Below are 18,182 nucleotides of genomic sequence, written 5' to 3'. Positions count from 1 at the left end.
TTTGTAGGTCCCTTTCCCTCACTGAGTTGAAGGATGGACTTATCAAGTTTATTGACCTTTTTCATAATTCTGGACCTTTCAGTAAGGTTGTCTCACAGTTTTCTCTCTACTAGATAAAACTCACTCCCTCACTCCATCAGCTCTTTCAAGGCTTTGCTCAGATATGACCTTTTCCGTCAGACCTACCCTGACCACCCGGTTTTCATATTACAGCTTGTGCCTTCTCTGCCCTCTGCCCAGCTTCCCCATCTTTTCACCTTGCGCTGTATTACCCTTCTGCTGTGCCGTCATCACCTTCTAACATACTCTCTCCTTGACTTGTTTTTCATTTGATTGTCTCTCCCACCAGACTGTGAGTTCCATGAGGACAGAGATCTTTGTCTGTTTACTGATACGTCCTAATTTCCAGAACAAGACCAGGCACACGGTAGGAAAACAACAAGCCTCTGTGGAACGTTCAGTCGTGCTGTTTTGCATGGACAGGTTAGAAACTTACCCAAAGTCACTCACTCACAGAGCCGTACTCGAACTTGACCCTATTCCCAGTCTTCCCAAGCCCAGGCGTAACAACTGGCTTGCAGAAGGTTCACAAAACCACTGCAGGAGCCAAGCACACCTTCCAGGCTCTCAGGGACCCATGTTCACTTGTAACTGCCACGAGGATGGTGCAGGAGAAACATTTCACAGGCTCTGCACTCTGTCCAGAAGCGAAGAACAGATTCCAGTGTGTCTGTGTTGCCGAGAAGATTGGAAACTCCTCGAATGGTGGGACCACGGGTGTGCTTATTTATTTCCCACCTGCTGCAACATCCAACAAGATGCAGGGTCCTGGTTAGGGTTAGGTTTAGGATTAGGTCACCCTAATTCAATTCATAGTCATTAAATTCAGTTGAAAGATGGAAAAACTGGTTTGTGAGAAATGAAGTCTGAGCTTGGACGTGGTGGTTGGATGATGTTTTATTATCCTAGAGAGATGATGATTCACAGGAGGGACAGGGGAGCACGTGGGAGGAGGGGTGGTTTTAGCTTGAGCATACGGGTCACTTAGAGTTCCCTCCTTGGGCTTTCCATGGTGTGTGTTTTGATTTTCTTGGCTTCTCATAAATCTCGTTTGGCTGCCTCACTGCTGTCCCGTTCACAGTGGAGGACTTAACACGTGGCCAGCAGAGCTGGCTCTTCCGCTGTGAGCGTGTTGCTCTGTCATCAGCCGAGCCCCTTTTGCAAAACTCAGAGGGGAAAACACAATCTGCTTCTAGCTGCAGATCTACCCCGGTGGTGACAAGCTGATGTCATCTAATTGGCCAGCTCACGGCACGTAGCCACCGCTGTGACGCCACTTTTAACTGTGTCATGTAACAGCTGAGAAGTGCCTGAACAGCCCCAAACATCCTTTAGTCAAGATTTATAGCCTCACTCATCAACTTCCTTGTCTTCCACTCCCCAGGACAACACCCACATACCAGGGCCATGGGTTTCCCTTAACTCAAACCATGCAAGTTACTGTAATTCATCTCCTGGGAAGGGACGGAGGCCCGAAGTGAATGCTAGCAGCTTCTCTGCATCTCGGCCTTCAAAGTAAGGATCTGTTTTTCCTTCCCATTTAGGACATCAAGGCTGGTGTGCAAGAGTTATATCTTTTTTTTTCTTTTCTTCATTTTTCCTTTTTTCTCATGCCAAAGTAGACTATACTAAATACATGGATTTAGTCATGTTGTTCAAACAGCAGCATAGTCCTGTGTGTCCCTGCTAATATGTCAAAGAAGTTTTTATGGGCTCTCATTTTTTAAAAAGTCTACAGCTTGCTCTGTAGACTCGAAGGGCCACTGCTGATGAATCTTCAGAGAAGGGGGCAGTGGTGTGTTCTGAGGCACACAAAAGCTGCATGAGGGCTTCCCTGGTGGCTCAGTGGTTGAGAGTCTGCCTGCCGATGCAGGGGACACGGGTTCGTGCCCCGGTCCGGGAAGATCCCACATGCCGCGGAGCAGCTGGGCCCGTGAGCCATGGCCGCTGAGCCTGCGCGTCTGGAGCCTGTGCTCCGCAACAGGAGAGGCCACAATAGTGAGAGGCCCGCGTACCGCAAAAAAAAAAAAAAGCACTACATGAGTGGCTTCAGGGAATTTAGTAGAAGTGATAAATCTAGACCCTCTTCACTGAAAGAATTTGACAACCTTCCTTTCTCAGCAATGAGGAAGCCCTCCTTAAAGTACTTCCTGAAGACAGAGCTCGATTGGGTTACAAGCCAGGGCAACATCTTCCTGACAAGGCTGACAACTGGCATTTGCTGTCCTTTACTGACTGGAGGCTTCCGATTCTACAGGATTTGCAGACATGAACCTGGAGATTCCAAAGTGTCCTTCACCAGGGGTTCATATTTCAGACAAGGTCTTCGAGGTCACAGACTTTCTCATTCCTTCTTTCCTTTTGCTACCAGTTGTGGAAGTACTCTGAGTGGACCAAACCATGGTGCTTCTGCCTCAGTTGCAGAAAGGCAGTCAGTGACACTGAGATGGTTACTATCTTAAAATATCCATTGAGAGAAAAAGGGGGAATACCGCCTTTGTCAGGAGAATCAGTGGCAGTTGCAAAGATCTGGCATGTAAATGAGAATCAGGAAGTAACAAGAAAAATTCCATTGACCCCATGTCCACTATAGCCTATGAGTTGAGTTAGTAAGACACTTGAGGCTTTCTTTTACTCATTGTTTCACTTTCTGAAGAACACTTCCTGCAGTTACATCCACTACGTGCCTATATTACTTACCTGCTAGAAGATAACTGTACAACTATAATAGAGTATAGCTAACATTGAGCATACTCTTCAATGGAAGATGTGGGAGAGAAAAACATAAAAACTACTTTTGAAACAATGTCATAAGGGCAATAAATAAAATAATCTATATTTATCGAGCACTTATTATATGTTTGGTCCTGAGCTAAAAACCTAACATGGATTATTTCATCGATTCTTCACAATCAATTTCTGAGATAGGTACCATTACCATAGTTACTCTGCCTATGAGAGAACTAAGGCTCACAGGAGTAAAACTTGTCCAAGATCACACAAGTAGTGAGAGGCAGAGCTGGCATGAGAACCTAGGTCTAACTCCAAAGCTTAGTCTTATAACCAGGATGCTGTACTACTTTCCATGCGGTAGGAAGTTATAAGCCAAATATTATGGGTTCTCCAGAAGGAGCAACTAATTAGGGCAGTAAAGGGAAGAGTAGCAGGAAAAACTTTGAACTACTTTTTAATTCCATCTTATTTCTTCTACTGACGTATTATTTATGCCTCTTTTTTTTTTAAAGTCATTGCAATTATATTAAGAATATAAAACTTAAATTCAGTAGAATCTACCTTCAAATTATATTATACCATTGCTTGTCTAGTGTAAGGAATTTCAGCAGTTTCCTCCCTGGCATCCTTGGTGTTATTGTCATATACGTTATTTTAACATGCTAAAAACACATAATACGCTGTTACTATTTTTGCTTTAGAACAGAATTGCTCTTCTAGGGCATTTGAAAATAAGACAAAATGATTTATTGTCACCTTTCCTTTCTGATGCTCTATTTCTTTGTGTAGATCCAAATTTCCAACCTGTATCGTCTTTCTTCTGCCTGAACTTCCTGAACGATTTCTGTAGTATAGGTGTATTGTCAGTGAATTCTGTCAGTTTTGTTTGCCCAAGAAAGTATTTCTCTCTCATTTTTGAAAGATATTTTCACTGGGTATAGAATTCTATATTGACAGTTCCTGCCCCCTCCCCCTTTTAAAACTTTAAAAATGTCTCTCTATCATCTTCTGGCTTACAGAAAGTCTTCTGTAATTTTACTTTTGTTCTTCTCTGTGTAATGTGCCTTTTGGGGGGCTGCCTTCAAGATTTTCTCTTTGTCTTTAGAAATCTGATTATTATATGCCTAGCGATGGGTAGGTTTTGTTCTTGTTGTTTGTTTGTTTATTCAATTGTTTGTTTGGGTATTTATCTTCCTTGGTGTTATCTGACCTTCTTGAGTCTGCGGCTTGGTGTCTGTCATTATTTTGGAAATTTCTTGCCCATTATATCTTCAAACACTTCTTTGTCCTGTCCTCTCTTTCTAAGGTTCAAAATATACATACGTTAGTTTGATATTGTTATATATCTCTTGGATACTCAATAATGTTTTCTTTTTTAAATTCACTCAGTTTTATCTTTGTGTTTCAGTTTAGGTCATTTTTCTTGATCTGTCTTCAAGTTCATTAATTCTCTCCTCAACTGTGTTAGTATGACAAGCCTGCTGAAAACATTCTGTATCTCTCTTGTGTGTTTTCCATTTCTATCATTTCCATTTGAGTCTTTCTTTTATACTTTCCACCTCTCTGCTGAAATTTTCCATCTAATCTTTCATATTGTGTACCTGTTCCGTTAGAGCCCATAACATGTGAATCAAAGTTATTTTAATTTCTGTCAGATAGTTCCAACATGTGTTTCATATCTGAGTCTAGCTCTGATCGTTGCTTTGTCTTTTAGGAGTCTTTTTTTTCTTGCCTTTTCATATGCCTCATAATGTTTTGTTGAAAGCTGGACTTCTTGTGGAGGGCCATAGAGTATAAAGCAAATAGCATTTATGCCTGGAACCAGGCATGCCTTTCCTTCTGCTAGATTTTCAGTGCAGGGTTTGAGTTAACAAGGTTAGGAGATGGGCCAGGTTGGGGGTTTGTTATTGCCATGGTTACCCTCAGGGTACCACAGACTTCAAAACTTCTGAAGGGATACCTTGTGTTTAGGTTGGGAGTTGGTTTCCAGAGCAATGTCTGCTCAGTGCTCAGCTCTACGCCCACGCTGCTCCTCACTGTGTCTCTTCACATGTGCTTGTGCCTTTCCTGTCCCTCTCCTATCAGCATCTGGTTTTACTTTTCACTTGAAACTTGTTAGCTTTGTGGCAGGGGGAGAAGGTGGAAGGGGAGGACGTTCTCTGTTTTCTAATTAAACCTCAGTCTTAGGTCTTCACCCTGTCCCTGTGTCCTTCTCAGTTCTCCTCATCCCCCTCCAGCTGCAGTTGGGTCCAGCAGGTACTCCTGCCCCTTCCTCAGGAGTGGGGTTTTTGTTGCTGTTGTGTCGTTCCCTTTCCCCAGCTGCAGTGAGTCTTCACCAGTGCCCGGGAGATGACAGTGTTTGCTGACCTTTCCTCTGTAGACTGAAATATGTGTCCCATAAGAGAGGTCTGGGGAAAGGGTGTAGCAGAGTTTTGTGCTCCTCCGTGTGTCTACTGTTTGCTTCCTTCAGGTCTGTACCACATCAGACACTTCCTTAGGGTTCCCTCCGACCTTTTCTGTGAGCACCCAGGGGAGTGCATGGGGAGAAAGAGCCTGCAATTTCTATAGCCCCCAGGGGGCTTCCTGGTGTCCTACGAGCCCACACTTGACAATCACCAAAATTCATCAGCTCTTTTGGACAAACTCTTCCTACCAGTTTCTGGTGACGTCTGCCCCAGGTGAGGGAGTGCTTACCTCCTTTCTCCCTGAAGGTGCTTGTCTGTCCTTAGATTGTGGGCCAGCTGGCTTCTCTACAGCCCAGTTCTCCAATGGGTTAAAAAAGCAGTCATGAATTTGAAGTTTGTCTGGCTTTTTCTCATTGTAAGGTGGGAAGAATGCTCTTTTCAGCTTTCTGTGTCCAAGAGGAGAAACCAGAAGCTCTTTGAACTACTTTTAAATTTTACATGAAATTTTGGTAAATTTGGTATATTAGAACGTTTTGATGGCAAGTGACAAAAGCTCAACTTAAAGTTGGACTGTGTTGCTTTACGTAACTGGGATGCCTGAGAGTAGATCTCATTTGAGATGGGGCCATACCCAGAGCAAACTACCTTTTCGTACTCTCTCTTTCCTACTTATTTTTGCCTGATTTTGCTTGGGGTCATTCTCCATACAAGGAACAAGATAGCTCCCAGGAGCCCCACCTTCATATAGCAATGCTGATGGAATTAACATCCTGTACCTGTTGTCTGTATCACGAACTGTGCTTACCCCTGCATCGGTTATCATGGACAGAGGGGGATGTCGTGACCGTCCCAGTGTAGACCATGTGCCCACCCAGTGATCAAAGTCAGGGGAGTACACTGTGTTAACAGCCACTGCACTGGCTTTCTATGATCTCTTAGATAAGTGTGTGGAGTTTTCTTCAGCAATGGTTTTAAATTAATTTTTGCAGCCTAGATGTCTATCAGTAGTATAATGATTCAATAGATTGGCCAAACAATGGAATATTATGCAGTTAATTAGATGTGAGGGAGAGCAATTTATACCAACACTGAACAATGCCCATGATCTATGAAATAGAAAAATCAAGTTTCAGAACACTATATATTGCTAATTCAATTTAAATAAAAAAGACACACACACACTCGCACGTATGTATTGCACAGGTGCATGTGCAGAAAATTCCAAGTCCTGGAAGTTAGGTCAGAATGAGGTGGGTTACAAGAACTTTCACTTTACAGTTTAAGCAATTCTGAAGGATTTAGTGTTTTTAAAGTGAGTTTGTATTATTATATTCGTATAAAAATCAATAAATTTAGAAAGTTCAGGTGCTTAAAGCAGAGAGCTACTGTTATTTGGAACACCACTGTATGAACCACCTTATTTCTATGTGTATTAGATGGATGAAATGTTTTTGCAAGTATAAAGTCTCAGGAGAGTACATGAGGTAGATATCCAGGAGGTGTGGGAGGGATGGGATATCCGATCAGGAGGACCTTCAGAGAAGATGGAGAAAAAGCTGCTTCGTAGCTACAGATATCAGCATGATATGTTTCTCTTACTGAAATGCTACATGGGTAGAAGCAGCAGCATGATAGGAGGCTTCTGAACTTGGCTGTCATACGCTCTTCCTAAAAACTGCATTTGTCACCCTTACGGTTATAATGAATCTTCGAGAGGGAAGAAGCCCCCAAAAACAGAATCTAGAAAGCTGCCTTTTCCCCATAGGGAAGAGAAAGCTAAACAAAAGCCAAAACAAAGATGGGAGACTATCCTACATACAGTAATTGGATGAAAGGTAACATAAGGAATTTAGAGGGGACTAAGGAGCTGAAAAGGAAGGCAGAATGTGTATATTAACTGTATTGTTTCTACCACTTCACTCCAGGCTCCATTTGAGCAAGATACTTGAACAAAAGGTAACCCTCTCTCCCTGGTTACTTTTATCATCTCCTGTTTCTTCTGTGTTGAAGTCCACCCTTGCCTCCTTCCCCAGTGACCCGCCTCCCAACACACCTGAGCCAGTACCCCTCTGTCTACCACAAGCAGAAACACACACACAGATGCAGCATTAAATTTAATTCCCAATTCTCAGGGGTCTTGACAAGATTTTTACTTTTGTGCATTTCTACCTCTTGGTAGATTGTAAAGTTTAAATGTGCATTGGTGACTTCATTTGCATTTATGGATACCCTCATTAGTGGTTATGAAACATGAACCTAACTAATATTTTCTGTCATGTTCTCCTCGGGGTCTGAATTTGTTTTGCTGCGTAAAGCTGGCTGATCAAAGAATCAGGCCTGTTGCTTTTCCCTTTATTAGCTGTGCATTCATCTGCCTGAGTAGCCTATACCTGCTGAGTACACTCATCCCTGTTTCTCTTCTTAGTTATTAAGTGCAATTATCCAAATTGCACTTCACAGGTGATACCTTATTATCCCAGGTTCCTTTCTCTTTCCTTAGATTTTAGTCTCCCTTAATGGTTCTATTTTCACTTTTCTGTTGTAGGTTAATCAGATTCATCTTGCTTGATACATCTTGCCTGAATAATCCTGAAATTTTACATTTTACTATTAAATATGGTGTTTACTTCAATATAGCACTGCTACCTTTTAGCAGTGTAAGAAGAGCTTTTATATTACTAGGTCGCGAGGGATTTTTATGAGTGAGTGCTGAATTTTATGAGTGAGTGCCTCATTCCTGCATCAGTTGAGCATCATATGGTCTTCCTTTTTTTTACTTTCTTATTTTTGTGAATTGCATTGACATTTTTTCTAATAAACCATTATATGATGAACCACATTTGGTCATGATATATTTTTATATATTTGTAGATCCATTTCATAAATATTTTATTGAGGAGTTCTGTACTTACATTAATAGATCAGAATGTCTATATTTTCTTTTCTGACAATATTCATTTTTTGTAATAAAAAATTGACTGCCAATATAAACTGCGAAGGTTTTCTAAGATGCACATTTTAAGGCTATGTCTTTTACTCTACAAATTGCTTTAGCTGAGTCCCACAGGTTGTGATTGGTATTACTTGCTTTTCATTATCTTTCGTTTTAAAGCATTTCCTAATTTTGATTATCATTTATTCTTAGTTAATTCAGTGTCGTTTTTGTTGTTATTATATCTGAGTGCAAAGTTTGTGGTTGCTGCTGCTATTGTTATTTTGCTGTCTTTTTATTATTGTCTTCTAACTTAATTGCAAAGCAGTTTGCATGATATCAATTCTTAGCATCAGTTAAGACTTCTTTTTAGTTTACTAAGTCATCAATTCTTGTAAATGTCCATATGCTTGAAAGTTACATTCTTTCTCTTTTGGTTGGCTACAAGGTTCTAATACACATATCTCTTAGATAAAGCTTGTTAATTCTGTTGGTCAAATATTTTATATCTTTATTAATCTATAGTCTAACCAAACCATCATTTTTCTGCGATGCCTGTCTTAAAATCTCCCCCTATGATGTCGATTTGTTAATCTTCCCTTGTAATTCTGTCCATTTTTACTTTAGATATTTTGAGACTTATGGTCAAGTACATACATTCCAATTATTTTATCTTCTGGTGACTCTTTACTTTCATCATTAGGTACTGCTTTTTATCCTTTTTCGGTAAAATTCTATTTTGTCTAATATTAATATAGGTAAGCAAGCTTTCTTTTGATTAAGATTTATCTGCTATATATTCTTTTCATTCTGTTACCTAACACTTTCTAAGTCATTTTAATATTTCTTATAAAAGCATTTAGCACAATTTTTCTTTTTAATACAGACTGAGAATCTCTACATTTTAATAGACAAACTGTATCCATTTGCGTTACTCTGATTACTGATATGTTTATACTTTTTTCTATCATTGTATTTTGCTTTCTATTTACAATGCTTTTTCTTTGTCCCCCCACCCCTTCTTTTTTGCCTTCTATTGAATTGAATAAATTTTATTTGATCTCTTCTTTCCCTCTCGTACTTTGGAAATCGAGTATTGTATTTCTAGTCCTTTAGTGCAATGAATCTCAATGTGTGGTCCCCAGAGGAAGCGTCGTCAGCATCACCTGGGAGGTTATTCCTGGCCTCCATCCTAAACTTACTGAATCAGAACCTCCGCAGGTAGGAACCAGAATCTTTTATTTACAAGCTCTCCAGGTGATTCTGATGCACATTAAAGTTTGAAAACTTTAGTGATTTAGTGGTTACTCAAATGATTAATAAGCACATTTGATTAGCATATGAAGTTCTTTAAATGCAGTTTTTTTCTTTTCTTTTCGGCGTTTAATGGGAGGTCTACATATTCTGGTTGTGGAAGTGTCCCTGAAGATGATTAATACAAGAAAGTTTTGTCATCCTTCACTACTTTTAATATTAGTCTCTCAATTTTGTGTTCCTGCTCTTTTGGAATAGTCTACATTTAAACTCCACTCCCCTGCGTTACAATGGCTTTGGCACGTTGTGGATGATAGATTTTTATCTACTCTACACCAGGCAGAAGGAAAACTTTTGTGCTTTCTCCCAGCTCTGGTAGGTGGGCCTTTTCTAATTCACATTTTGGTGGGCATCGCTGCCCTTCAAGTCCATTAAAATCCAAGTCCTCAGCTCCTGCAGCCCATATTCATGCCTATGTCCTCTTGGGGTCATCACGGTGTCAGTTCAGACTTAGCATTCTCATTTAAAATTCCCTCTTTGGTTTTGACTGTTAGAGATTTTTCCTTCTTTGGAATTCAAATATTAATTATATTTTCTTACAATTTTTTAGATTATTTATGATATTTTTACAGTGGGATGGTAGCCTTTCTGCATTACCATGCTCCCTGAAGCCCATCAATACTTTGCTAAACAGTGTGTTATATAACAGCCTCCCAACACACATTGTGTATTGAGATAGAATCCATTTCTCACCTTCTGAAATACGATTGTGTGACCACTGCCTGAATACGTTTATTTAACTTATACAATTCTAACTCATATTGTCAGCCCCATTTGAGAATATTTATGTTTTAAAGCTAATATCCCCAAATTTATCAGCTTTGCTGTTAGCAGCCAGTTATTCTATGAAAGTAGTGCTCCCCCTTCCCTAAAAAGTGGTATCCCACTTTCGAAATGTCACTAGCTTTACTTTTTCCATTCCTTCTTAAACATTTTTTTTACTCCCCAAATCCCTAGCTGTGCATCGAAATGTCTGATAGTTTTCCCCAATTCTGTTGTTCCTACCTTTCAATCCCTCACCTGGGCTCCCACCTGAATTCATCGTCTTGTTCCCCCTTGAACCTGCAAACGTCTTTGCATCTGTTTACCTCCTTTCCAAGCACTCTGGTCTCTGCTCCCTCAGCGTTCTCTCTCGTTTTGAACTCAATTTACCTTTAATCCAACAGCCAGTCTCTGGGACTCTTTTCAGCCTTGCCTGCCTCTTCAACTTCGAACACTGATAATCACAAGTTGCATATTTTTCCGAGAAAAAAAAAAAAAAACTCACTGACTTTGACAACAAAATGCAAAAAAAAAAAAAAAAAAGTGGCAAATGATAGAGCTAATCTGGGAGACTAGGGAGGCTGGAGCAATAGGATAAAAGGTAGTGATTGGGATTGGGGGGGGGGAATTACAATTTAATCAAATGGAATAGCATATGGGCAGCTCCCTAAGATAATGCCCAATATAAGAGCATTCAATAAATGGTGAGTTATTTCATTGGGGCAGGAGGGAGGAAGTCCCCAGAGAAAAGCTGGCCTGTGCTTTCTTTCAGAATGTATCAGTATTAGCAAGGAAATGTGTTAGGGTCATCCTTATTGGGTGACACTTCTGTTAAGATAGTTTGTGAATTTATGCAAATTGCATTTCCTACCTAGAGCAGAGATACAACAGCATGTCTAGGCCTGATTGAAAAGATATTTCTAAAAAGGGTTATTTGAAGCGAGAGTATTTATGTTGTCTTTCTTTGGGAAACAGCCAGAATTATTCCACTGTGAGTTCCTGTCGTCTTTTCTGAGTGTTTTCAGCGAAAAAGACCCCAATGATTTTCTTTTCTCATATAGTCATACTTGGGTAGTTGGGGAAGTTTTTTATGCTTTAATAGGCATATTAAAGCATAAAGTGCTGAGATTTAAGATCTTAGCAGCAGAACATTAGGAATGAGTTAAGCTTCAAAAAAACAGAGACCTCGAACTGTCTAAGGAGATGCAAGTTCATAGCTAATGGAAATGGATTTCTATTTAAAGTACTTCAATGTGTACATGTCAATCCCAAACTCACACACTGCTATATATAAAACAGATAACCTACAAGGACCTACTGTATAGCACAGGGAACTCTGCACAGTACTCTGTAATAACCTAAATGGGAAAAGAATTTGAAAAAGAATAGATACATGTATCTGTATAGCTGATTCACTTTGCTGTACACCTGAAACTGTTACAACATTGTTAATCAATTCTACTCCAATATAAAATAAAAATTAAAAGGACTTCAGTGCAGTGCTATGCTGCACGTGGCAGTGTCAGTGTTGTTTCCATTCACTCATCTTAAATGTGTTATTAATTTATACACAATGGCCTAACACGGTACAGAAAGCGCCTCCTGTAATGCTTCTCATTAATGATCAATATTTAAGCTTCCTTTTGTGCTTAGACATCAATTTTTGGATACCCACAAATTTTTCATTTTTTTTTTCATCTGACTTAGCCATAGAAGAGAAGGAAGAAGTGTAAAGGGAAAATTTGAAGTTGAGTCTTTTAACGTGGCGCACACCTCCCCCCACTTTTAGGAATAAAATAGGTCAGCCACGTCCATCTTCTTGGAGGCATCCATTCTTAAGAAGCACAGGTAACCCAGCAGCCTGCCTTGCTGAGACAACTTGAATGTCACTGGGCTTGTTGGGCGGTGTCATCTTTCATTCGTTGGGCATTTGTACTGAAAAGGGCATTCAGGGACAGGTCGTAGCCCTCCATCACTGTGTACATGGAGAAGAGGTCCCCGATAGTGACCAATCCGGCAGCTCCAATTTGTCACCTTCTCACTTGTGACCCTGCCCCGTTGCTGTCAGCAGGAAGGTGTAGGTAGAGGAGGCCTTTCCTCAGCTGCTTCCTGCTGCTGTCCTTCCAGGAAGGCTCCTGGCCTCAAGGAGACATGGTAAGGTTGGGAGGTAGAAATGTCTATCACCAGGCAGAGAACCAGGAATTTCAACCTTTGGGTTTAGGGGCCAGTGACTCACGGTGTGCCCTAAGCAGCCCACTTAGCCTCTCTGAGTCTGGTTTCCTCCTCTGAAAAATAAGAGGTCCTGGATTTAGTTAAGTTTCAGTTGCTTAGAGGAGGGGCCCTAGAATTTCCTGACTGTGAGCAAATACATCCTCAAAATAAGATATCCACCTGCCCTAACATGTATTTATTAAACTCCGCACTTGACAAAGATGAAGTCACTTAATCCTCAAAATGACAGTGTGGGGAGGATCTATTATCAGCCCCGTGATGGGTGCCAGCTGGGATTGAAACCCAGGCAGCGTGCCCTCAGACCCATGCTCTGTGCTGTGTTGACATCTGACACATCCCCAGCACATCCTTTTTCTGGTGGGCTTCCTGGAGGATCATTAAATTACTGAGTTGTGGAGGAATCATTGGTATGTAAAGAACTAGCATTGGGGAGATCTGGCTTCAGTGATTAAGAACAGCAGAGTCTATTTGACGAGCTACATATTGAACATCTTTTACAAAGCTTGTATCTTATTCTTCACAATGTTCATAAACAAACAAAAAACGAGGCCAAGAGAGACATAGGAAAAGAGCAAAGATACCTGGGGCCTTGGCTGCAGTTAGAGCATGAGAGCACATGTGTCTGATTACTGGTTTTGCTTATGTGTAAATACAAGTCACTGTGCTAAGCAAAAAATAATTGTAATATATTCATTTACTCATAATGCAGCAAAGTTGAACTTGTTAGTGCTTTAAACTTTCAGATGAGGCTTTCCCTGGGGCTGCCTGTCTGACTGTAGTTGCAATGCCTGGACCGACTTATCAGCTTTTCCAGGAGGCGGCTTAACAGCCTCCTAGGATGTAGTCATACACTGAAAACCTAACAGGAGTAACTTTCCAAAACCCGTCATTCATTTTCAGGGCAACTAGGGGGTCATAAATCACATAAGATCATCTTGCTTATGCTTGGCAATTTTCACCTAGGCGTGAGTCACAGGACTAATTCTTAATAAGCAGACTAAGAATTCTTAGCAGTGTTGTGACTAGAATATTTCAAATCCAGAGGCATTTGCCTGATAGAGTTGGGTTAGGGCATAAAAGAGCAAGTTAGTACAAAAGAGTCCACCCCCACTTCTCAGGATCTGCTTTCCATGGAATCTAGAGTCACGTGTTTGAACGTCTTCTGTTTTGTAATTAGCTTGCTGCTCCTCTGGTTAAATTAATGGTGCGAATGAATGGAAATGATATTGGCCTTTAAAGGAAATCATATTTTTTAAGAGAAGTGAGTCAAGAGTTTGAGTCCAGGGCTGCCCTGGTGGCGCAGTGGTTGAGAGTCCGCCTGCCGATGCAGGGGACACGGGTTCGTGCCCCGGTCCGGGAAGATCCCACATGCCGCAGAGCGGCTGGGCCCGTGAGCCATGGCCACTGAGCCTGTGCGTCCGGAGCCTGTGCTCCGCAGCGGGAGGGGCCACAACAGTGAGAGGCCTGCGTACTGCAAAAAAAAAAAAAAAAAAGAGTTTGAGTCTGTGTTAGGCCTGTCTGCCCAAGTCACCTATGGACTGGTGGGAAATAAGGTGGTAGGGAGTGATTTTTCTAAATTTTTATTTTATATTGGAGTAGAGTTGATTAACAATGTTGTGTTAGTTTCAGGTGTACAGCAAAATTATTCAGTTATACAGATACATGTATCTATTCTTTTTCAGATTCTTTTCCCATTTAGGTTATTACAGAATATTGGGCAGAGTTCCCTGTGCTCTACAGTAGGTCCTTGTTGGTTATCTATTTCATATATAGTGGTGTGTATATGTCAGTCCCAAACTCCCAATTTATCCCTCCCCCACAACTTTCCCCTTTGGTAACCATAAGTTTGTTTTCTAAGTCTGTGAGCCTGTTTCTGTTTTGTAAATAAGTTCATTTGTATCATTTTTTAAAATTCTACATATAAGAGATATTATATGATATTTGTTTCCCTGTCTGACTTACTTCACGTAGTATGAACATCTCTAGGTGCATCCATGTTGCTGCAAATGACATTATTTCACTCTTTTTTATGGCTGAGTAATATTTTTTACATATATATATACACACACACACACACACACACCACACCTTTATCCATTCATCTGTCCATGGACATTTAGGTTGCTTCCATGTCTTGGCTGTTGTAAACAGTGCTGCTATGAACATTGGGGTACCTGTATCCTTTCAAACCATGGTTTGGGAGAGGACTAATCTTTATGTGAACCTAAGAGATACAGCCTCAAGCTGACATAAGAGAGTAAACTGCTCTTCTCTCAACTGTCAGCATCTCAAAAGCACTGGCAGCTGTGGAGTCCCATCCAGATCCAGGATTCAAGAAGCTTAAACCAACCGCGGGATTAAAACTGAAGTGGCCTTTTTGAAAGAACTCAGAAGCCAGTTGAAATCAGGTCTCTGGTGGGTGTCAGTGAGATAGAGGGAAGAAAGTGAAAAGGTACTAGGAAAAAACCATTTGTTTTTCTTTCTCAGAATTCACATTCCTTCGCAGTTCTTCTGGTCCGATCACATCATCTTCCTCCATTTCACCCCCTTTTTTTTTTTTATACTCCCTTCATCCTCCCTACTGTCTCTATTTCTTTCCTCTCCCTCTCGCTCTCTCCTCTTTCTCTTTTTCTCTGTCCCCCTTCCCTTCCCTTCTCTCTGCCTCCGATTCTTCCCTGCTAGGTTTGTGACTAGGGTCCCCAGTGGACACATCTAGACCCCAGGCTTCTATACACAACCAGATGCCAGTCACTTCTTAAGAACTCCAAGTTTGCTGTGCCTTTGAGAGAACATTTATCCTTGGTTCATCTTCTGTAGCCAGTCCAAGGATGTTTACAGTTATTCTCCAAACCCAGGATATTGACGAGAATGTGGTGAGACCAGAATAGTGAGAGGAAGACTTGGAGAGGATTCTAATCAAACTCATTTCTCCCTCATGACACTTTCATGAAGCAGTTCAGGATAACCTCACCTTTTGTTCCAAACTTACAAGACTGACCTTTCACTGAAAGGCTAAGTTACCTTGGTTCCTTGAACCGTTCCTCAATGGTCCCGTTTTCCAGCCTTTGTCTTTTTTCATTGTGGTCTTCTGATGTTCTGTGTAACACCTACTGAGCCTAATTAAGAATTCTATCTTTTTCTCTTTTCACATCATGGCTCTGGTGAATGTATTTCACTGTCTCGTATGCTAACCAGTCTAGGAACAAACATATCATGCCATTTGAAGTTTCCGTGATTATGAAATATTACTCAGCCATAAAAAAGAATGAAATAATGCCATTTGCAGCAACATGGATGGACCTAGAGATTATCATACTAAGTGAAGTAAGTCAGACAGAGAAAGACAAATATTATATGGTATCACTTATATGTGGAATCTAAAAAAAAAAAAGATACAAATGAACTTACTTACAAAACAGAAACAGACTCACATAGAAAACAAACTTGTGTTTACCAAAGGAAAGGTGGAGGGATAACAGATAGGAGATTGGGATTAACATATACACACTACTATATATAAAATAGATAACTAATAAGGACCTAATGTATAGCACAGGGAACTCTACTCAATATTTTGTAATAACCTATATAGGAAAAGAATCTGAAAAAGAGTGGATATATGTATATGTATAACTGAATCACTTTAAACTGTACACCTGAAACTAACACAACTTTGTAAAACAACTATGTTTCAATAAAAAAAAAAATGAGGTCTCCATTATGGATGAAGAGTGAATGTCAAGTTCCGAAAGCTTGTTGGTAGGATACTTCCTGACTGCGTCTAGCAGTGACAGCTGTAGAATTTCACATCTGGGGTCCATCAGTCACTTCTCTCCACAAAGCAGGGGTCTACAGCCGGGGACCCTCTCCATCCTCCTTGGCACATTCATAGTCTGGATCTCCAGCGCAAACCACTGAGCATGTTTCCCCTCATGTTCATCCTTAGGCCACATAAGGTCTCTTCTCTCCACGCACTACTTCTCTCCAGAACTCAGCTTTCTCCTGTGCAGGCTTGTCTAGCAAATGCAACGGCTCCCGTATCCTATCTTGGCTTCTAAAGTGCTTTGTAACTTGCAATGTTACAAAGCGGTATGGGGCGATTTTCTCCAGCAAGAGTGGCTGAAGAGGAAAACTGAAATCCATACACAAAGACTTGAACGATGTCCATCGCGATGGGGTTTTGTATGAATCTCCTGAAAGACCCAATATGAAGAAGGAAGGACCAAGCTGTGAGTGTTCCTCTAAGAAACACCATATTTATGGGCTGAAATCATTAACCTGGTGAAATTAACCACACAACATTACTTCTGATCATCTTGTTGCTGTTTGAAAATATCCTTAAACAGCTGCCTTGCTTATGGGGCGAAGGAAGGTACGAGTAAGAGGACAAGCAATAGTCTCATTGCCCCTTCCTAACTTTAATGCAGGCACTTTGACTGTGACCCAGCTGTCACTGTGGTTGTCATCACTGATGAATCTCTGTCTCTTCTTTTGCTTTCAGCTCGGGGACCTGCTTCACAAGCTACAGTTCGTCATGACCTACATGGCTCCCTGGCAGATGGCTTGGGGTTCCTCATTTCACGTGTTCGCTCAGCTCTTTGCAATTCCTCGTATCCTTTCTGCTTCTGTTTTCACCTCCGAGCTGAGGTTCACATTTTACCGATGCAAGCTTTTCACTGAACTCTGGCAGTAAAAGGGTTTTAAAGTCTTTAAGATCACATCTTAATGGGGACCTGGGGAGGCACTGTGGATTGCCTTTAGGTACTTAGCCTTCAAAGAAATTTCTTAATTCGGAACTCTTCCTGTTTCTTAATGCGTATTCAGGCATGGCTTGATTTCTTCTGATTTTTCCATTTCCCATGACCAGATCTCCGTTAAGAGATCATGTCTTTTAAATGGAAAGTCACCGCTTAAATGATTTGGTTGACTTGTGCAAAACAGTGCAAACTGATTTGCTGTTATCAGACTTTGTGGATAGGATTGATATATTATTATCGATCATATAACATTATATTATAATATAGTTTGGTTATCTTATACTTAAGGAATGTTTAAAAACCCAGAATTGGGCACACACAGAATTACGCAAATATTTTTGAAGACAAAAAAAAAAAATTTATGGTTTTGTTATCATTAGCCAAGGAGCCTAATTTTATCATTTGTAGTTTTGTTTGGTTTCTTTGTCTATTTTGAAGTGTTTCCATAATGATAATTAGTTTTAATTTACTTCAAAACAACTTGACGTGCTCCTTCTAAAGATCACTGTGACACAGATAGCTAAATTGTATGTGCGTGTGTGTCTGCGTGATGTGTTTGGAGAGAGGGAGAAAGAGAAAAATCAAGAGTACTTTCGAAGAGAGAGAGATTAAACAGAAATATTCTTTTTTAATTTTTGGCCGCATTGGGTCTTTGTTGCTGCGCGCGGGCTTTCTCTAGTTGTGGCGAGCGGGAGCTACTCTTCGTTGCGGTGCGCGGGCTTCTCATCGCGGTGGCTTCTCTTGTTGCGGAGCACGGGCTCTAGGCACGCGGGCTTCAGTAGTTGTGGCACGTGGGCTCAGTAGCTATGGCTTGCAGGCTCTAGAGCACAGGCTCAGTAGTTGTGGTGCACGGGCTTAGTTGCTCTGCGGCATGTGGGATCTTCCCGGACCAGGGCTCAAACCTGTGTGCCCTGCATTGGCAGGCGGATTCTTAACCACTGCACCACCAGGGAAGTCCCCCCAGTGAATTTATACTTTCTGAATTTG

The 18,182-nt window shown here is 40.9% G+C and overlaps 1 protein-coding gene across 1 annotated transcript in view; it reads left to right on the top strand.

The window, feature by feature from the left end:
• Positions 1–18,182, top strand: part of PCNX2 (pecanex 2) — a 273,090-nt gene that overhangs the window by 163,996 nt on the left and 90,912 nt on the right. Inside the window, exon 22 of the mRNA XM_027094137.1 lies at positions 16,940–17,048. Coding sequence (XP_026949938.1) covers positions 16,940–17,048 — 109 coding nt within the window. The remainder of the gene's footprint in view (positions 1–16,939; positions 17,049–18,182) is intronic.

This window comes from Aethalodelphis obliquidens, unplaced genomic scaffold (assembly GCF_003676395.1).
Source record: "Aethalodelphis obliquidens isolate GAN/ISIS:26980383/991018 unplaced genomic scaffold, ASM367639v1 scaffold87, whole genome shotgun sequence".
NCBI lineage: Eukaryota > Metazoa > Chordata > Mammalia > Artiodactyla > Delphinidae > Aethalodelphis > Aethalodelphis obliquidens.
Note: the sequence above shows the minus strand (reverse complement) of the source record. Positions and strands in the feature narration are given on the sequence as shown.